Source organism: Ceratotherium simum, chromosome 25 (assembly GCF_057802395.1).
Source record: "Ceratotherium simum simum isolate JZ-2026a chromosome 25, ASM5780239v1, whole genome shotgun sequence".
NCBI classification, from domain to species: domain Eukaryota; kingdom Metazoa; phylum Chordata; class Mammalia; order Perissodactyla; family Rhinocerotidae; genus Ceratotherium; species Ceratotherium simum.
The window spans coordinates 9,669,319-9,689,688 of record NC_141924.1 but is presented as its reverse complement, the minus strand read 5'-3'; the positions used below and the strand labels follow the sequence as shown (position 1 = coordinate 9,689,688).

The 20,370-nt window shown below is 38.4% G+C and overlaps 2 protein-coding genes across 5 annotated transcripts in view; one reads left to right on the top strand and one right to left on the bottom strand.

The window, feature by feature from the left end:
• ST13 (ST13 Hsp70 interacting protein) overlaps positions 1-14,240 on the bottom strand; it is a 30,512-nt gene extending 16,272 nt beyond the window's left edge. The window contains exons 1-5 of the mRNA XM_004437893.3: positions 14,036-14,240; positions 8,368-8,425; positions 6,504-6,579; positions 4,705-4,775; positions 361-427 (exon numbers count right to left, since the gene is read on the bottom strand). Of these exons, the coding sequence (XP_004437950.1) occupies positions 361-427; positions 4,705-4,775; positions 6,504-6,579; positions 8,368-8,425; positions 14,036-14,145 (382 nt within the window). The 5' untranslated portion in view covers positions 14,146-14,240. The remainder of the gene's footprint in view (positions 1-360; positions 428-4,704; positions 4,776-6,503; positions 6,580-8,367; positions 8,426-14,035) is intronic.
• A 454-nt stretch (positions 14,241-14,694) lies between these two features.
• XPNPEP3 (X-prolyl aminopeptidase 3) overlaps positions 14,695-20,370 on the top strand; it is a 60,240-nt gene continuing 54,564 nt past the window's right edge. For 3 of the 4 annotated variants that reach the window (XM_087448881.1, XM_004437894.3, XM_087448876.1), the window contains exon 1: positions 14,695-14,843. In XM_087448881.1, coding sequence (XP_087305007.1) covers positions 14,780-14,843 — 64 coding nt within the window. In that variant the 5' untranslated portion in view covers positions 14,695-14,779. The remainder of the gene's footprint in view (positions 14,844-20,370) is intronic. The other variant, XM_087448877.1, reaches the window with a different exon arrangement.

The following is a 20,370-nucleotide window of genomic DNA, read 5'->3' as shown; positions in this document are numbered from 1 at the left end:
ACCCGGGCTGCCAGCAGCGGAACATGCACACTTAACCGCTACGCCATGGGGCCGGCCCCCCTTTCACCTTTTAAAACCTCTTCTCAATAGAGAAACACCAGGATACAGTCAGGAAAGCAGTCTTTGAGTGACATCAGGATCTGTCTATGCCCTGAGGCAAGGTAATTAATTCCTGAGTGATTTCAGCCTCTATCAATGGGGAAGAGGTAGGCAGCGAATAGGACACTTTCTTCTCCGGTGTAAGATACTCAATGAGTTTAAGTTCCCTTCCACGTTCCCACTATTTAACAGTTACTGCAGTAGAGAAGAGAATATTCAGACTACCAGAGAAATGTACCAAAGAGAAAAAAAATCACTCACCATCATTTAGGGCATCAATGGCAGCCACTTTTTTATCATTTGCCTGATCCATCATCTCCTCGGTTATCTAGGGGGAAATTGAAGGTCAACTTAGAAATAGTAGAGAAAGCAGAAGAGGAAGGAATTTAGACTTTCCTAGGGAAGGGGTAGTCACAACTCCCACTTTCACTCACTTTCTCCAGTCTCCAGGGAGCAAAGAGAATAACTGATTAGTAAGAAATTACACAAGATTAGCTTTAATCTTTCATACTAAACAATAAATTTCACTCCCTACAGTCTGCCTTAGACATGACCTTTGCTTCCCTCCATCCTAACCTGAGCAAGTTGTTTTGCCCTTGTTTTACCAACTCCTTCCTGGTTATTCACAAACACTAAAACTCAATCTCCTCACAATGGAGTAACTAAAGCTAGTTCCTTTTAGGCTTGAATCTTCAGAAGAGAAACAAGTCATTCTTTTGTTCTAACAAACATCTATTGAGTACCTATACTACACAGAATAAACACTGTAAAAGACTGCTGATAGTACAATGATTACTAGTAACAAAAACTTACAGCAAACATCCTACCTAAAATGGAAACTTAAGAAGCAGTTTCTTTAATAAAAGGAAAAAAATCCACTCTATTACCACCACTGTGTTCAATATTACTGGAGGTGCTGGCTAATTCATTAAGAAAATGAGTTGATGGCTTTAAGCATTGGAAGGAAAGTACCAAGCAGTCTTATTTACATTTGCTGAGAAAACCCAATGGTACTGACAAGTACTAGATCTACTAAGACAATTCAATCAAGTTCTCAGAAACTAACAGCAACATCAAAACAAATGCAGAGTTCCTCCACATCATCAAAAATCAATTATAAAATATGACAGAACAATATACCATTCTAAGAGCACACAAGACTTTCACAGGGGTGGGAGGAGTAAAATTCTATTAAAGGAGACAAGATATACACCTTGTTCATGGAAAGATTTTGAATATTTCAAAGCATCCCCAAGTTACTCAATAAATTCAAAGCAATTGCCACAAAAATTCCTACAAGTTTAAGACAAACTTTAAAAAACTTTTTAGGGCCAGCCCCATGGCGTAGTGGTTAAGTGCATGCGCTCCGCTGCTGGCGGCCCGGGTTCGGATCCCGGGTGCGCACCGACACACTGCTTGTCAGGCCATGCTGTGGCGGCGTCCCATATAAAGTGGAGGAAGATGGGCACAAATGTTAGCTCATGGCCAGTCTTCCTCAGCAAAAAGAGGAGGAATGGCATGGATGTTAGCTCAGGGCTGATCTTCCTCACAAAAAAAAAAAAAAAAAAAAAAAGACAACCTTTTTAAAAGAACAAAGACACACTACCCAACAGTAAGACATCCTACAAAGCTAGGGTAACTAAAAAAAAAAAAAAAAAAAAAAAAGACTGGTTTATGGCAACATGGTGCACTTGATACCCTGAACAAGTCTAAAAAACCACCTTTTAAAAGCCATCTTTGATCTCAGAATGTAGAAATCCTCAAAGAACAAGATTAAATAATGGCTTGAAATCCAGCGAGGTAGCCAAGTGCACCATCTGCTTTCACTCTTCTGGCAGGAGTCAAACCTGGTGACCTTGCAATTCTGTTTTGAAGGTAGTGCAAGACACATTCAACAAAGTCTAGATTCAGGTAAAGCGAATGTATGTGGTCTAATCATACACCTTCTAAAATAAATCTGAAACCCCAAATGCCTATACCTGCAAGCAAAATGGTAAACCAAAGATAAACTATTCCGAAGAAAGGGAGAGCCAAGAAGAGAGAAAAAAAATCTCCCCTGTAAATTCATAACCACAAACCAGCTTTTCCACTGGACTTCACATTACTTGTAAAGTTAAACAAACCATAAAAAAACCACGCTGAGAATTTAAAGCGGTCCTTGAGTCGGTAGCCCCAACTCAGAGTCTTGATGGAAGCAAACATATTCCTCTTTGGAGGAACACACCTTCTACCCAGGCCTCAAAAACTTTCCACAGGTGAAGTTTCAAAGACCTCATGGTCAAAATACACACACACACACACACACTCCACAAAGTACCTCAATGAGCAAGAGTCAGGAAAAATAAAAGAAGAATAAGACCAGCAATAGAGAACAACAAAGAAATTAATGTGTTTAAGAGAATAAAGGCAAGTTCTGAAAATGAGTAAGGAGCAAGAGACTTATAAATAACCAAATGGACTTTAAAAAGAAAGTGAAAAGTATCAAAATAAAAATCATAAGTATTTGAATTACATCAATGAAACAGCTGATTAGACAAAGAAAGCATACATAATTCAGCAGTGATAAAGATATGGAACTTAATAGCAAAAAAGTCTAATATGTATCTAACTAGGGCTCCAGAATGAGAGCAGAGAGAATGGGTTAGTGGCAATATTTGAAAGAGATACTAGTTGAAAATGCTCCAGAGCTAAAGAAAGTTTAACAACCCTACAATTTAAGATGCCCAATAAATTTCAAGTAGGATAAATAAAAAGCATTATAAACCTAGACACATTGAAATGACACAGCACCATTAATAAACACAACACAATTTAAAAAAATTCCTCTTAAAAATAGTGACAAAAAGTACTTATATTTGTTTTTAAAGATGTACAAGATCTTTATGAAGAAAATGTTAGTAAGCTTTTAAAAGACATTTAAAAAAAAAAGACCTAAAAATTAAATACCACATTCATGGATAGTTAATCTCAACAATGAGGAGATGTAGCTTCTCCCTGACTTGATTTAGATTTAATGCAATTCTAACAGGGGAAAAAAAATCCTAATTTGCAGGGGGGGGCCAGGGACTTGACAATCTGATTTTAAAATTTATATGGAAGAACAAAGGCCAAGAACAGCCAAGATACTCCTAAAGTGTTGGGGGGGGGGGGTCCTTGCCCCACCAGATAACAAGACTTAGTATAAAGCTATGTAAGACAATGTGTCATTAGTGTATGGAAAAAATGAGACAAGTAGAACAAGAGAGCACCAAAACTGAACCACACATATATGGAAACAAGTGTATTTTGGCATTGGTGAGGTAAAGAATTCTTCACTAATGGGAATGACAGGTAGATTAAAGGTGAAAGGCAAACGTATAAAATTTTCAGAAGGAAAAACAATATATTACAGCAATTAAAACCTTGAGATAATAAAGCATAATATATAAAAGAATTATCAATTTAACTGCACTAAAAGATTTTGTTTATTAAGACAACGTAAAGAAAGTAAAGACAAGCCACAGACTAGCAGAAAAATATATGGAGCACACACAGATGACAAATTGTTAGTATCCAGAATATTCAATGAACTATAAATCAGTAAGAAAAAGATGACCACCAGGAAGAAAAATTTAAGTTAGAATAGGACTTCACAAATATCTGTGAATAAACATCAGAATATACCCAACTTTATTAGAAATCAGGAAAATGCAAATTAAAAGCCACAAGGACACACCATTTCACACAATAAGATTGGCAAAGATGAAATCTGACAGGATCAAGTGTTGCTGAGGATATGGACCAACCTTTTAAGCTGCTATTACTATATCACACTGTTTCTCAAACTTTTTTTCATTACCAACCCCCAAAGAGCCTTTGTAGACATTTTTTTCGTAATTCTCACCCCCTCCATCTTAATACTACAGATATACTTCATATATGCTCATGTGTTATGACCCTTTGGAGGACTACTAACCATTGTAATATATTAAGTTTTTTTCAAGCCCAGCTCACAAAAACCTATTTTCACCACCTTGAAGGCAGTATTGTACCTGCTGTGACAAAACCATTTTGGAAAACAATTTGGCATTAGACATCCCATTAATAGGCAATTCCCCTTGTAGATATACATGTTAGGTGAACTCTATAGTCTAAAGAGCAGTCAAACCAGATGCAAACTGAAAAAGCAGGTAAACAAAAAATAAGGATTTCAGAGATTGTTAGAGAATATGATTAAAAATAATGGGAATTTTCCCAAATACTTTAAAGATTTTATTTATTTTATTTTTCCCAAAGCCCCAGTGGATAGTTGTGTGTCGTAGCTGCACATCCTTCTAGTTGTTGTATGTGGGACTCGGCCTCAGGATGAACGGAGAAGTGGTGCCTCGATGCGCACCCGGGATCCGAACCCGGGCCACCAGCATCGCAGCGCGCGCACTTAACCACCAAGCCACAGGGCCGGCCCCCAAATACTTTAAACAGTAAAATAAAATGCTTTCCTAAATGCCTTAAGTCAGAGAAAGATTTAATATGTGCTTTCCTGGAAGAATTATATCATAAAATCATTGCAGTAGGTGGGACCTTCACATCCCTTACAACAAGCAGAAAGTAAGCTACTAAACTTACCTCTACATTTTCATCTCCCATTTCCTGAGGGGCATCAGTGTCTGGTTCAATCACACCTTCATTGTCAATTTCTGCCAAAGAAAATGACAATAAGACCCGTGCTGTCCAATATAGTAGCCACATGAGGCAATTAAAAACTAATAAACTTTCCAGCCACGAGGCAATTCAAAACTAATAAACTGTCGCTAGTGCAACTGACGAACTGAATATTTTACTTCATGTTAATTTTATTTAAACAGATGCATTGTAAAACATTTCCCCATTAAACAAAACTTTATTGTTTTGGTAAGACTACATTTCGTTTTAACTGTTGCATCATGTAAGATATTTATCATCACATTGTAGTGGGAATGTTGACAAGTGCACAGTTTCTGGTATCACGCATAGACATACCACTGATTTAGTCAGTGTCAACAAATTGATCCAGTTCAAATATTTGTTCTAAACACCAATGCACTGTTTTTTAAAAAAAATTTTATGCAGATAGCACCAGTTATAGTGATAATTTGATGTAAATCATAAGGAACTATTTAATTTTAATATAATTATTTTTGTTTCAAAAAATAGTATGGATAAATTGTAATTTTAAAATAAAGGCATATTACTGATGCAGAAATGAGCCCCAAAGCTAGCATTATAACCAAAACAGTAAAGAAAGAGACTGGAAAAAGGAATGTTGCAAACTTCATGATGGACTGTTTGCTACAGCAAAGCAAAACAAAATAACTGTTATATATAGAAAACTTTTAAGAACAATAGACAATATTCAGAGATTTTTAGCAAATAGAGTGAATTTGATAAGAAGTTTCCTCTTAACAGTCAAAAAAGAATGAAATTAAAATCAGCCATCTGATGCAACAAAAAAATTTTAATCCATTTTTAACAGGAACTGAGCTTATAATTTTGTCTAATTATAAAACAGCTTGATTCATGCACAAAAAAGAAAATGCTTTTAGATGGAGATTTGGTAAAAAAAAAAAATTATTATAGTTATGGAACTTGTTAGAAAATTATAAGACTAAAAACAATGACAGATCTTCAATTAAGCCCCCGAAAAACAAGCCCATTCTAACCATATCCATGATCAACTGATGCAAAATTTCAAAAATCTAAGTACTTTTCGTTAGCTTTTACATAGGGTCTGTGAATTAAGAGATTTCCCAGTTAATAACTGGGGTATATATTTATAGTTTCAAAGGACTTCCAAATTTACGAAGAGATTTTGTCAGTTTGCGGCCTAAAAACAAAAAAACAAAAAACAATACAACCAAATTCTGCATAGAAATCAATTCCTCTAAAACGAACCAGTTTTATCAACATGGACGCAAGTACTAAAGGAAAATAATATTTTGGTATTTGATTCAGTTATTGGAAAACCTCTACATATGTTTAGAACAACCTGGGACGTGACCCAACTTTTTCAACTATAAATTTCATGACCTCTCAATATAGACCAAGTATTTCCAACAAAAATGTAACATTTGCATTGAGACATGTTATAAGTGTAAATACACTCTGGATTTTGAAGACTTAGTATGAAAAAAAGAAGGAAAACATTTCATTAATAATTTTTCCATACTGATTACATGTTGAAATGTTAATATTTTAGATATATTAGTTTAAATATATAATTTGAATTAACTTCACCTGTTTATTTTTTAAATGTGGCTACTAGAAAAGTTTAAGTTTCATACGTAGCATATATTATATTTCTATTAGATAGAGCTGCTCTAGTCAATTTAGTAAAAATCAACACAGGATCTTATGAGGTAATCAAATACAAACGACCATCTCCTCACCTAGATCACTTTCCTCACTTGAGGGTTCGTCTGTCTTTACGCTTTCCTCCGCCTTCTTACTATCTGTTTTTTCTTCCTAGCAAAGGGAAGGCAAACAACGCTATTAGTATTTAATAACACACCTAACATATATACTAATTTATACAAATTTACATATAAACTGTTCACATCCATTATATTCCAGTTGTTAATGCATTTATAATAAGTGGGAAAAAGACTATAAATAGTCTCGTGTCTGTTCAGATCATGTTTTATTGCCAAATTTACTAAAAATCTTCACATTTTCAAGAGTTTCTGAGTTTTGGAATTGTAAATAAGAGACTATGAAACTGTAATATACAAAAATCCAAAGAATTTAAATACACACATGAGGAAAACCAAATTTCCTTCCCATCCTATAAGTAACCAGTATGGTTTCGTTGTATATCCCATTCTAGACATTCTCTATGTATATAAGACAACTCTGCACTTTGATTTTTCCATTTAACAATGCTGTGTATCTTAGAGAATATACCACGATCAGCCCACCTAGATCTATTCATCCAACTGTTCAGTATAGCATAAGTTATGTAACCAGTTATTTAGACAGCTACTCTCTGTTTCTTAAAAATTGGAATCAGCAGCCAGCCCAGTGGCACAGGCGGTTGAGTGCACGTGCTCTGCTGCGGCGGCCTGGGGTTTGCCGGTTTGGATCCCGGGCGCGCACCGACGCACCGCTTGTCAGGCCATGCTATGGCGGCGTCCCATGTAAAGTGGAGGAAGATGGGCATGGATGTTAGCCCAGAGCCAGTCTTCCTCAGCAAAAAGAGGAGGATTGGCAGATGTTAGCTTAGGGCCGATCTTCCTCAGAAAAAAAAAAAAAATGGAATCAAATCCCCACCTTATTACAAAATATTTCTTGAGTCCCTACAATGTGCAAGATGCTAGATGCTTTAGCATATTCTGAGAATAAGACCAATCATAATTCTAAATCAGAATAAAAAAATTTTAGCAGAGATATAGGTTAAATATAATTTTGTCTTCATCCATGTTTATCAAATGGCAAAATATCCTATCCAGGGCTCAGAAACTACCAAACTCTGAGAAATCATTCATCTAAAAAAAAAGACTACTTTTGGGGCTTTTGCTTAACTTCTCTCATTTCACTTGTTCAAAGATATAACTTCTAATTTCATATCCAAATAGATAAACCTTGTTCAGCTTTCTAAATAATAAAACAGTAAATTTTCTTATCAATTTAAGATGGCTAATCAGAAAACTCGGGAAAAAATCTTTTTAGACATGAAGGCAGAAAATGGGAGAAATAAGAATTCTGAAGGGAGCATTCTTAAGAGTACACTCCCCCATCTCTAAACTTCAGCTACTGGTAACCTCCTCTTCATCTTACACACCCTTCTGGCAAATATGTTAAAACAACACCATGAATCACACTCAAATACTCCTCAGGTAGTAGGCAGAAAAACCTGAAAATTACTGATTCGGGCTAATTGTTCATTTACTTTGCAAATATTATTAAACAAAGTACCTACAGTGCATAAAACACTGTGCTAGGTGCTAAAGAGACAATGATGAAGACTACAAATACACATAATTACAGGGCTTAACACTCATAGGTCATGCATATAACATACATGTAGCATTTTCTCTCACTTATTCTAAAACATGGTAAACATTCAACCCTAAATTCTCACTTTTAAATCAGATTCCAGAGACTTGATGTCCAAACAGAAATTTTACCAAGATCCTTTTCCAAGTGGTCTCGGGGAAATCAGGAGTGATAATTTGAGAGCAGAAGTTAAAAAACACCCCTAAGAAACCTTACAGTACTTTATCACTAAACATATAAATGAAATTCATAACTCACCTTGATATTTTCTTCTGATTTAGTTTTATGAGTAGCAGGTGGTATTTTACCCCCCATGCTTGAGGAAAATGAGAAAAAAAGATATATTTGTTTAGAAAACTAAAAATCACTAAGCCAAGCAACATTTATTTATGCTGGGAAAAAAGTCAGACATTTAAATGGTTACCTTTTCAAACCTTTAAGAGTAAACTCAATTAATTTGAATGCTTCAGTATTACTAATAAGTTTCTTCCAGCTTATAATTACATAGCTTCTCTGTGCCCATTCCCAGAGAAAAGGGACAAGAGGCAGAGAAACATGCAATGACAAAATCATTTGTATAGCTTGTTAGTTTAGAATTCACTAGGTACACTTGAATCCGAAACTTGAAGTCTGACATTTAGCAAGAACAGCTCAATTAATTCAAATAAACAGTTTATGAAATAATTATAAAGTCACAGTACAATAACTCAAAACGTTTGTTTCCTCTGACTGGGACCTATGAGGATTCTTCTTGCTTATATTCATATACCCTTCACATTATAGATTTTCTCCTTATCCTTCTCAACACCACCCATTAGTACCTCCTCTTGGCCTTGCAAACTCTTCTTTCCCAAATATTCCAGGGCAACACCATGAATTATATACAAATAACTTAAAAACAAGGGAAAAAAAGACTACGAAAAATTAGTGCTATATGCTCCATTTGGGGTAGACTCTGAAGCATATGGGCTACATGCAACAGTCCAGTAACTAAAATATTCAAAGCTGCAGATGACAGAGACTTAACTAAAATTGCCTTAAAAAGAAAAAAAAGCCATTAACCTTTATGTAAAAGAAGGAGACAGATTAACTTGGAAAACAGAAAGGAACCTACTTCAAAATACACTTAACTGTCGATTCTTTTTAACTGCAGTTATCACATCCACATTTACATTCATTTCAGGTGGGTGGAATTTCTGGACGTAGGGTTACACTTAAGTGGATGTTGGTTTTCCAAAGTTCTTTTACCAATTTACACCTCTCTTAGCAGTGTACAAGAATTCCAGTTGTTCTACACCTTGGCCAACACTTAACTATTGTCTTAAATTTTTAGCCATTTTGATAGGTATGTAGTGGTATCTCATTGTAGTTGAGTGCCTTTTCAAATATTTACTGGCTATCTGAATAGCCTTTTTTTTGTCAAGTTCAACCCTCGTCCAGCTTTCTATTAGGCTGTCTATCATATTTATTTGTAGGTGTACATTGTATATTCTGCATATGAGCTCTGTCAGTTTTATGTGTTGCAAATATCTCCCACGCTGCCACTTGCCTTTTCACTCTCAAGGTTATCTTTTGATGAAGCCAAAACAAAGCAAAAGTATAAATGTAAAATAGCAAATGTAATAAGAAACAAAGTTTGGAATTTCTTATTAATTACCATTCAATTAACAAAAATGTGCACACTTTTCCCATTCTGTTTAATGTGATAGTTACAAAAAAATCTTCAGTTACTCAAGTACCCTTAATAAGGAAAAATGGCTCCCATACGCCAAATAAATTATTAGATGATCCAAAACATCTTAGTTTGCAACTCAGCAAAGTAAAAAGATTTAATGATAAGGGACAGACATATAAGCACAACAAAATTTTTAAAAATTCTGTTCCAAAGAAAAGAGAGTAATCAAACACTAGTTCTTTGCAGTTAAATTTTAATGAAGACACAGGGTTTCTTAAGCTGTATTTTTCCTAAGTTTCAAAATACAGCATCCAGCAATGTATTCAGGATGATGTCCAAAAACAGTCGTAAAAATCTAACTTATGTTAAAACTTTGGGAAGTGATAATCCTGCCAAGAAATATATTAAACTACATCTAACCCTAAGGAAAGATCAGATAAACCCAAATTGAGGGAAATTCCATAAAATAATTGGCCCATAATATTCAAAATTGCCAAGGTCATGCAAGCCAGGGAAGGACTGAAGAACTGTTTCAAAACGAAAGCGAATAAGAGACATGACAACGAAATGCAACATGTAATTCTGAGGATTAGACAGTATTAATGTATCAGTATTAGTTTCCTGAGTTTGATGGTTGTAGTATAGAGACTGTCCTTGTTTGTAGGACATACACACTCAGTGGTGTTGGGGGCACAATGTTGGAAATAGTTCAGGAAAAAAGTTCTTTCTGTTGTACTTGCAATTTTTCTGGAGGCTAGAAATTGTTTCAACAAAATAAAAAATTTTAAAGCTTGAGGGGGAACACAGGAGGGTTTATTCATGAGCTAGACTTAAGAGTTTCTCAAATTCCAATTCTAGTTAACTACTGGAAGGTAACACCAATTGATAGGTGTTACAGAAATTTCATTTAATGCTTCCAAGATTTAAAACAAGCTAGTTCCCTGCCAAAAACTCCAAATTGGACACAGCCAGTATAGACTTTTATGTAATCAACTAGGACTAGTGCAGAGACCTTCCTCATATGGGATCACACAAGACTTCATTTATAATTCTCTTAATTTGGTAATATTCAATCTGCTTTGTGCAATAGTTACTTATTCACATGTACAAAAAACCTGGGTGCTATGTTTTAAATTTGTTGAGGGTAGAAATGCATCCGTCATTTAAATGTTCACTTCATTTAAAATATCTACTGAAAAGCCATGTGTCATGCACTGTGCTGGAGATTAGAATACAAAGATACTTCCTTTGATCATAAATTACCATAAAATGAAATGATTAAAGCACATATAAGACACAAAGTTGTTAAATGGAAGAAAATAGTGTCAGGCAATGCTTCTCCCCCTAGTAAAACAAAAATACCCCAAAACTTATTTGTTGAAAAGATGGTAGTCTCCCTGGATCCCCACTGACTACTGGGCCCCCAATTTTTTTCTTCGTATTTCCCTTTGTCCAATTTAAAAGTTTGTTAAGGGCCAGCCCCATGGCTTAGCAGTCCCTCAGCTACTGGCGGCCCGGGTTCAGATCCCAGGCACGCTCCAATGCATCACTTGTCCGGCCATGCTGAGGCGGCATCCCACATACAGCAACTAGAAGGATGTGCAACTATGACATACAACTATCTACTGGGGCTTTGGGGAGAAAAAGGAAAAAAAAAACGGGGGGATTGGCAATAGATGCTAGCTCAGGGCGGGTCTTCCTCAGCAAAAAGAGGAGGATTGGCATGGATGTTAGCGCAGGGCAGATCTTCCTCACAAAATAAATAAATAAATAAATTTACATTATAAAACAAAAGTTTGTTAAGCTAATAAATTCTTAACATTGAATAAAATTTCAAGCTAAACACAATGGTAGAAATTATGGCAAATACACAAATAGACTGTTCTTCAACTTCTAAGCCTGGGTATCTGTAACGAATTTAGTATGGAGGAGAGGAGAACTCTAAAATGGTTTCAATTTGAGGAACCCTAATAGTAGGATTAGGTCTAGTAATATTAATTCCTGGACCTGGAAATCTCCACATTCAGCCCAATCTCCTATAATTTTGAATTGCTTTAAAAAGACTGACATGAAAGCAGACAAGAGAGGAATTGACACACCTTGAGCAAAGGCCTCAGAGACTACAATAACCTATGGTTAAATTTAGACTGAAATAGAGATAGCAAAAGCTTCTACATTGATATCTCAATTTAAATTGAGAATAAGACCCCTACATGGGCCAAGGTGCTCCATCCCATACTTAAATCAACAATTTAGGATGCCGCAAGAAAAATATAAATGTATCCAGAAAATAAAACTGCAATTACCTATAGGAAACGTTAAAGTAAGATACATGGCTATTTCTTGGGAAATGATGCCTGACAATATTTTCTCAACTTTAAATTGGAATTCTCCACACAGCCATAATCACTCCAGCTCAAATTACACTGTTCTTAGATCCGTTTTAACTTTTTCTTCACAGCGTCCCCTCTTCCTCTCTAGGAGTGGAACAAAACATTGTATCCACTCAGTATAACGTTCACTCTTGGTGCCAGGTAATTCCTGGAATTTTAGGAACAATTTAATTGTAGGCTCTTTCCTGTAATGAGTAGATACAAGAGAATAAAGGCATACAAATATCTTAAGCAAGGCATTTGGATTATCAAGCTATTCAGAAGAGAAAAAGACTAAAATCTAGGCCTCAATTCGCAGTCCTGAAATTTACCTAACAATAACTTGTGGGTTTTTCTGTTGAAAAGCAAGGAATTTGCAAAAATGGTATTCTTGCTAACTACCGTTAACAATAGTTATTAAGCTACTACATTAATTGTAAGTGTTCTCAGAATTTTACCTATATAACATGAGCAAAAATCTTACACTACAGTAGCTAGAAAACTGATGGGGAAAAGAAAGATTGAGAAACTCCTTAGAGGATAAAAATTATTATACCACCATACACAACCGTAGAGTTTAAAGTTTCTTCCTTAGAACTAGCTTATTGGAAAAAATAGTCTTTCAAATATTTCGTAATAATGGGTTCATCTTTCCCCATGAAAATGTTACTAAAACAAACATCAATGCATCAATGTTTAGGGTAGTACCTCTTAGGACTCACATTACTTTGCACTGTCACTATTTATCACAATGAGGTACAATTTTTTTGTGTGTGTGTGTGAGCAAGATCAGCCCCGTGCTAACATCTGCCAATCCTCCTCTTTTTTTGCTGAGGAAGACTGGCCCCTGGCTAACATCCATGCCCCTCTTCCTCCACTTTATATGGGACGCCACCACAGCATGGCTTGACAAGCGGTGCCTCGTTGCGCGCCCGCGGTTCCGAGCCAGCTAACCCCGGGCCGCCACAGCGGAATGCGTGCACTTAACCACTTGCGCCACCGGGCTGGCCCCCGAGGTGCAATTTTTATGTTATCTCTTTTAAATTCCCCACCAGTAGTAGCGATTTTTAAAAATCATCTTAGGGAACATCTCCCTTTCTCCCATAAGTTCCCCTCCAATATGCATCTCTATTACATGGTAAATATCAAAACTAATTTCTGCATTTATTCAACTATATCCCTAAATAGACTATACTTACACTGTTTCCTAGATCTGGCACAGTGCCTGTTCAATTAATTCCGTGCACGTAGCGAAGTACTCTAGTTTTAAGGGTAACAAGAATAGATCATTGTAACGTGCCGATTCTTGAAAAATCACTTTTCTTAAAGTGTTTGGAGTGACTGCCACTGCGGAGGCATAGTAAGTAATTCCCAAAATAATTCCACGCAGTTAGAATGGCTGCAAGTTATAATCAAATAGTTACCAGTTTTATTATAACTCATTAAACAATAACATCATTATTACAACGTTAAAGGAATAATGCATAAAGGATCTGCTACGTGTCACTGCGACCTAAGCAAGACAGCAGAGATTTAAAGAAAACTCCACGCGAAAGCTAAGTCTTGCAGCTCTCCCCGCTCCTCACGTCCACAGTACCCAAGTCCCCGCAATCGTCTGCATTTATATTTCGCCAGGACAGACGCCTGGCGACCTCAGGGTGCAGGGAATCCAGCTCCACCTCCTCCTTCCCGCCTCAGTACTGTCTAAGCCTCCCGATCCTCCATTAGCCCCTGAAGTCGCCTCCCTTTCCTAGCCTGGGAGCGAGCCACAAAGAGGCGGCGACTCCGCTGGCCCTCGCTCCCCGCACCCCGCCCCAGCCCAGCTTCCCCTCCGCCGTCCCCTTTCCCACCCACAACGTTCCTCAGGCCCGGCTCTCACCTCTCCACCCACTCCCTCAGGAAGCGCAGGTCCTCGGTGTGCAGAACGCTCGGGTCCTGCTTACACATTTTCACGAAGGCCCGAAGCTCGCTCACTTTACGCGGGTCCATGGTTCGGAGTCGGCAGCCAGATTCCGGGCCCGGGCGCTAGCTCAGCGTGACCGCGCAGAAGGGGGCGGCTGCCGCGAGGCAGAACAGACTAGAACCTCCCCGGCCGCTGGCTCCTCCCACCCAACGGTCTGGTGACCCCGGGTCCTTCGCCTGTTTATTCCCACTCCCTCTATCTCTGCTTCTGCGCACTGGCTAGAACCTTCTGGAAGCATGGCTGTTCGTCCTGTTGCCTGCCTCTCTGCGCACGCATTCTTATACAGTATTCTTAACTCTGAACCAGTTCCCTGCCAGGATCAACCCCCTACATGGTGGTTTCGAGGAGGCGGGAGGTATCAGCCCCTGCAGGGAGTATTTAGAGTCCGACATTTTGTGAGCGTGGGCTTTAAGTGGAGCACGACGTCATGACGCCAAAAGGGCCGTTCGGCGGGAGCTGCGGTCACAGCTCTGGGCGTGACGTCAGTATCCTGCGCCGCCGTGGGAGGAAAGCCCGGCGTGCGGCGCCAAAAGGGGCCGCCAAACGCCCAGCCGGAAGGGGAGGGGCGTTTGGCCCGGTTTCCTGGCGACGCAGCCTGGCGGGTGGCAGCTTCTCCCGCTGTTTTCTTTCTGCCTTTCCTGACGCGTGAGCCAGTCGGTCATGCGCTGGTTACTCTCAGCAACTAAGCTGGTTCCCGGTGTAGCAAGCGCCAGCAGCCTCTCAGGTTAGACTCACCTTCTACAGTGTCCCCTCCGGCTCTTGCTCTCTCAGAAGCCTGAGGCGCCCGAGAGGGATCCGAGTTGGTCTCAGGCGATCCCGGGTTCGGCGGACCCTTCTCCTGGGGCCTCCACTCCCAAACCCTCTGCGTGCTCCTCGGATTTCTTTTTTACCTGCTGCTCCCGGAAAAGGGTGGGCCCTGTGTTCGCTCTACTGTTGAGGTATTCTGGGAAGCGAAGTGACTGCAGAGAGAAACGTGTGTGCCATCCCAGAGGGGCTGTCTTCAAAGTTACTCAGACTCATAGAAGTTGTCAGTTGTCACACTTGCTTAGGTGACAACTTGCCACTTGCTTAGGTGACAACTTGCTTAGGTGACAAAGTGTCTCGCATCAAGTAGCTCTTGTTTCTGTTCGGTTAACCTAAAATCCTATTTTTGTGTTTTCAAAGAGTTGAGAGCTGGCTCCAAAATGTACAAGAAATGTTATGTTTAGTAACACAAATCCTTTGAGCAGTTCCTCTCGGAAGAGGCTGTTTGGAAATATTCTCGGGGCTTTTTATGTGTGAAAGCGCTGTTTGTAAAGGCAAGATGAACGAGTCCAAGAATAAGGGAGACCATTTTATACGGTATACTCTATCGAGCAATTAATCTGGTCAACATAAAGCTTGATCAGTGAAAGCTGAATCCGCCTACCTTGCAGGCGGATCTGCCATTGGATCGTATTTCAGTTTTTGGGGGCGGATATGTGAACAATGTGTGAACCAGAGCATATGGTATTTAACATCAAAACTATGTCTGGCGTATATTTCTTATGTTGATATACTTGAATTTATTGAAAATGGAATGGTAGTTATATCAAGACTTACTCCTTACTCTAAAAAATAAAAGAAGATGAAAAGTAGCCGTTGTGTTGTGCACAGAACTTGCTCTTCGGTTCTAATAGTAAAGCTACAGAAAGCTTTCCCTCTCCATGGGAGTAGGTGAATAGATGTGCAGTTAGTCAGTCTTAGAGAGGCCACAACCTATGATTTAGAGCTGAAACCATCCTTTGCTTGTGGCTTTTTTTGGATTTGTTGAGGCTTTGTGTAAAACCTGATTAATCAAGGTTTAGGCCTAGATACTGCATTATACACACGAAGATCTTTGAAAGAAATATTCATTATGCTTCATTTTGCCTAAATAGAATAAATAAATTTAATCACCTGTATATTAACATCATAGAATATATAGGCTTTTGAATGAATGAGTGATCTCCTTGGATCTTCAGAAGTCCAATAAGTTAGGGCAGATATTCTCATTTTGCTGATGAGGAACTGAAACTAACACAGGATCACAAGTAGCAAGTCAGGAATTTCAGTTGTATGGTTGCTGTTTAGTGGTTTTTTTTGTTATACCACCCTAGGTCTTACTCTGGCTTAGGAGAGTCCTTTGGGAACTTTTTATTTAGCCAGAAAGAATGTATCTTCGTTCAATATCTTTTGAATTAGTAATCATTGTGGATGAATCTCCACTTCTCTGGAGTTGCTCATAGTCTAGTCAGAGTGATAGACAAGCAGTAGATAAATGACAGTACAGCGAAGGCTGGTAATAGAGTCTTGTCTCAAGTGACAGGGGAGCTCAAGAAAGGCAGAAATGGGTTGTAAATATTACGTTTTTCTGGGATTTTACTAAGTTTAAGAATTTGAAAATTTCACTCACTTGTGGTACTCATAAATAGAACTTTGAATGTCTGTAGTGCTCTTGGTTGCCCTTCTTTAGAAAGGCTCTGGGTACAGGGTATTGAGTACCATAGGAGACTTGCTCATCTGTGAGTTACATGATCCTAAAGTGAAAATGTTTTGACTAGCTAAAGGTTAACCTAATTAGGAGTGTGATTTCATTTGTTGGAATGTGCAGTAATTAACACCATCTAGTCATCTGACAAAAAGCAAAATGAAGCACTAATGATGCATAAGTATGTTGTATTTAAAAAATCTAAATCATTTAAGATAAATATAAGTCTGAGATGGGGAAGGGAAATATTGAAAATATTAAAGAATAAGTAGAGAATGATTTTTTTTTTCCTGGGAAAGATTTGCCCTGAGCTAACATCTGTTGCCTATCTTCCTCTTTCTCTCTTTTTTTTCCCCTTCCCAAAGCCCCACTACATAGTTGTATATTCTAGTTGTAAGTCTTAGTTTTTCTCTGTGAGCTGCCGCCACAGCATGGCTACTGACAGACAGGATTCTCGCTCGGGAACCGAACCTGTGCCGCCAAAGTGGAGCATACCACACTTTTAACTGCTGGGCCATCTGGGCTGGCTCAAGAATAATGTTTTAAAAGCCTGTTTGCAGTTAATTCATTCAACAAACGTTAGTTGAGCACCACATATGAGCACTGAGCAGAAAAAATTTCTACCATCACAGGAAACAGACAAAAAAGCAAGTAGTTGTAATATAACATACTAAATTTAGTAATAGAGGTCCAGTGGTGGGGAGAAAGAAAAAGTGATAGATATTTTCCAGGAGCAGGGAGGAGCAAAGAGGAAATGTGGGCATGCCTTTAAAGATTAGGAGGTAAGATTTGAGACCTGAAAGAAGGCTTTGACTAAGCAGACTAGAGTAATGGAGATATCCTGGCAAAGGGAACATGTAAAGGCCCAGAACTCAGAAACAGAATGACTGGTACAAAGATATGCAATCAGTAGTAAGCCTGGAGGAGCTTTTTTGAAACATGTTCCTGGGCATATTAGTAGGTGTTAGCACCAGAATGATTCTGTGGTCAAATAAGTATGGGGAATGCTGCATTTCATAGTGCCCATAATAGACTAACTCTAAGTCTCTGAGAAGCAAATGTATTTGGTAGTAATTTGCAAAATGTGTTTGACTATGGAGCCCTTTTTCTGTGGTGAGTCTTGAACTGGTATTCCGTGGAACAACTTTTGGAAAAAGCTGGTCTCCAGCATAAGATGTGTAGGAAGCGGTGGTAGAAAATCAAGTTGGGAAGAAAGCTGGTGGCTGGCTTATGGAGGGCCTTGTATATTATGTTAAGAAACAATGAGGGCTGGCCCAGTAGTGTAGTGGTTAAGTTTGCACGCTCCACTTGGGTGGCCCAGGGTTGCAGGTTCGGATCGTGGGTGCAGACCTACGCACCACTTATCAAGCCATGCTGTGGCAGGCGTCCTATATATAAAGTAGAGGAAATGGGCACGGATGTTAGCCGAGGGCCGATCTTCCTCAGCAAAAAGAAGAGGATTGGCAACAGATGTTAGCTCAGGGCTAATCTTCCTCACCAAAAAAAAAAGAAAGAAACAGTGAGCTTTTTCCTTAGGCAATGGGAAACTATTGAATAATTTTAAGCTATTGGGTAAGATTAAGTCTGAATTTTTAGTTATCTTTTAAGGGTGGAAAAATGGACTTAAAGGCAAGTGATGGCATTCTTAAATTTTCAGAGATACTGGTTTTTGCTTTTGTTGGAAAATTGCATTTTTTTCAACTCTTGATTAGTCCCACCTACATGAGGACAGATAAACTCTACTAAATACCACATTTTATATAAGTAGCATTTAAAATACCCTAAGCTTTTATGATTTTATTTTCTGAAAATAAGCTTTAAATGCTAATTGTCCCCGTCCCTCCTATAGAATGAATGACCATTCCTCCCTACCCACCTACCCACTAAAAATCAAACAAAACAAAACAAAAGCTCACGCTTTACTACAGCAGTCATTTTAAAATAGTAAATCTTATAATTTTTTCTGGTTTCCAAATTTGTTGCATTGCTAAATACCCCTGAACTGTATTTTGCCAAAGGTAGATTGGGTTTAAGTGCTGCTAGATTATTTGCTCTCATCTTTTAGTCACATTAAAATTTACAGTAATTACATTTCTAAGAGATAAAAAATTAAAATAATATGATCAGTACATCTTTTTGCTTAAAAAAAGGGAAGAATTCAATGACAAGAGAACATGCAGGATGCAAGGCATCTCAAATGTAGCACGTCCAAAACTTAACACCTGCAGTCCTATCTCAGATTAATGGTAACTCCCTTCTTCTAGTTGCTGAGGCCAAAAATCTTGACTTCCATCATACCCAGTATCCAGTCTGTCAGCAAATTCTGTTTGGCCCTCCCTTTAGAATATATCTAGAATTTGATCACTCTTTACCACCCCCACCTCCACCACCCTGGACCAAGCTGCTACAATCTTTTGCCTGGATTATGGTCATAGCCTGATTTCCTTGCTTCTACCCCTGTTTGCTTTGAGTCTGTTTTCAATGACAGCAGCCATAGTGGGCCCTTTTAAATATGTTGGATTATGGTGATAGCCTGATTTCCCTGCTTCTACCCCTGTCTGCTCTGAGTCTGTTTTCAATGACAGCAGCCATAGTGGGCCCTTTTAAATATGTTGGATTATGTCACTTTTCTGCTCAAAGCCTCCAGTGGCTTCCTGTCCCACATATAATAACAAAGTCCATACTGTTCTCTAGCAGTCCCTGCGTAATCTGATCTCCTTTCTTACTTCATCTACTTGCTCTCTTTGTTTTTTTTTTTTTTTTTTTTTTGTGAGGAAGATCAGCCCTGAGCTAACATCCATGCCAATCTTCCTCTTTTAGCTGAGGAAGACCAGCTCTGAGCTAACATCTATTGCCAATCCTCCTCCTTTTTTTCCCCTTTTTCTCCCCAAAGCCCCGGTAGATAGTTGTATGTCATAGTTGCACATCCTTCTAGTTGCTGTATGTGGGACGCCGCCTCAGCGTGGCTGGACAAGAGGTGCGTTGGTGCACGCCTGGGATCCGAACCTGGGCCGCCAACATCAGAGCGCACGCACTTAACAGCTAAGTCACGGGGCTGGCCCCTACTTGCTCTCTTAATCGGCCACACCAATCTCCTCCATGTTGCTCAAACACTGTCTGCCTTAGGGACATTTCACTTGCTATTCCTTCTTCCTGGAATTCTCTTTCACCAAGTATCCACGTGGCTAACTCCTTCTCTTTAGATCTTTACTCAGATGTAACCATCCCTTTTCCCCAGCTCCCTTACCTAAAATTTCAACCCTCATACTCCAGAACTTCTATCCTCTTCCCCTACTTTATTTTTTTTCCTTAGCACCTGTGACTAACATTACATTTTACTTAATATTTGTTTATTGTCTCTCTCCAGTTTGTAAGCTCTGTGACAGCTAAGATATTTGCTGTTTGTTCATTACTGTATCCCAGGTACCCAGAACACTACCTGAGAAACAGTAGGTACTCAAAAATACTGTTGAATGAATAAAAATAATAGACTCAAAAGCAGGATATTTTGAAAATGAAATAATTACAAGAAGCTAAGAAGTAATTGTGTTGAAATTAAACTAAGTTAATTAAAAGAAGCAAACATTTAGCTCAAACTACTTGCTCAATATCTGATGTATCTGTAACCCATCTATTTTTCTTCCATCATAACCCTAAATTATAATGGCCAAAGATAGTCTTTTATTCTTTTCTTTTCTTTTCTTTTTTGTGAGGAAGATCAGCCCTTAGCTAACATCCATGCCAGTCATCCTGTTTTTTTGCT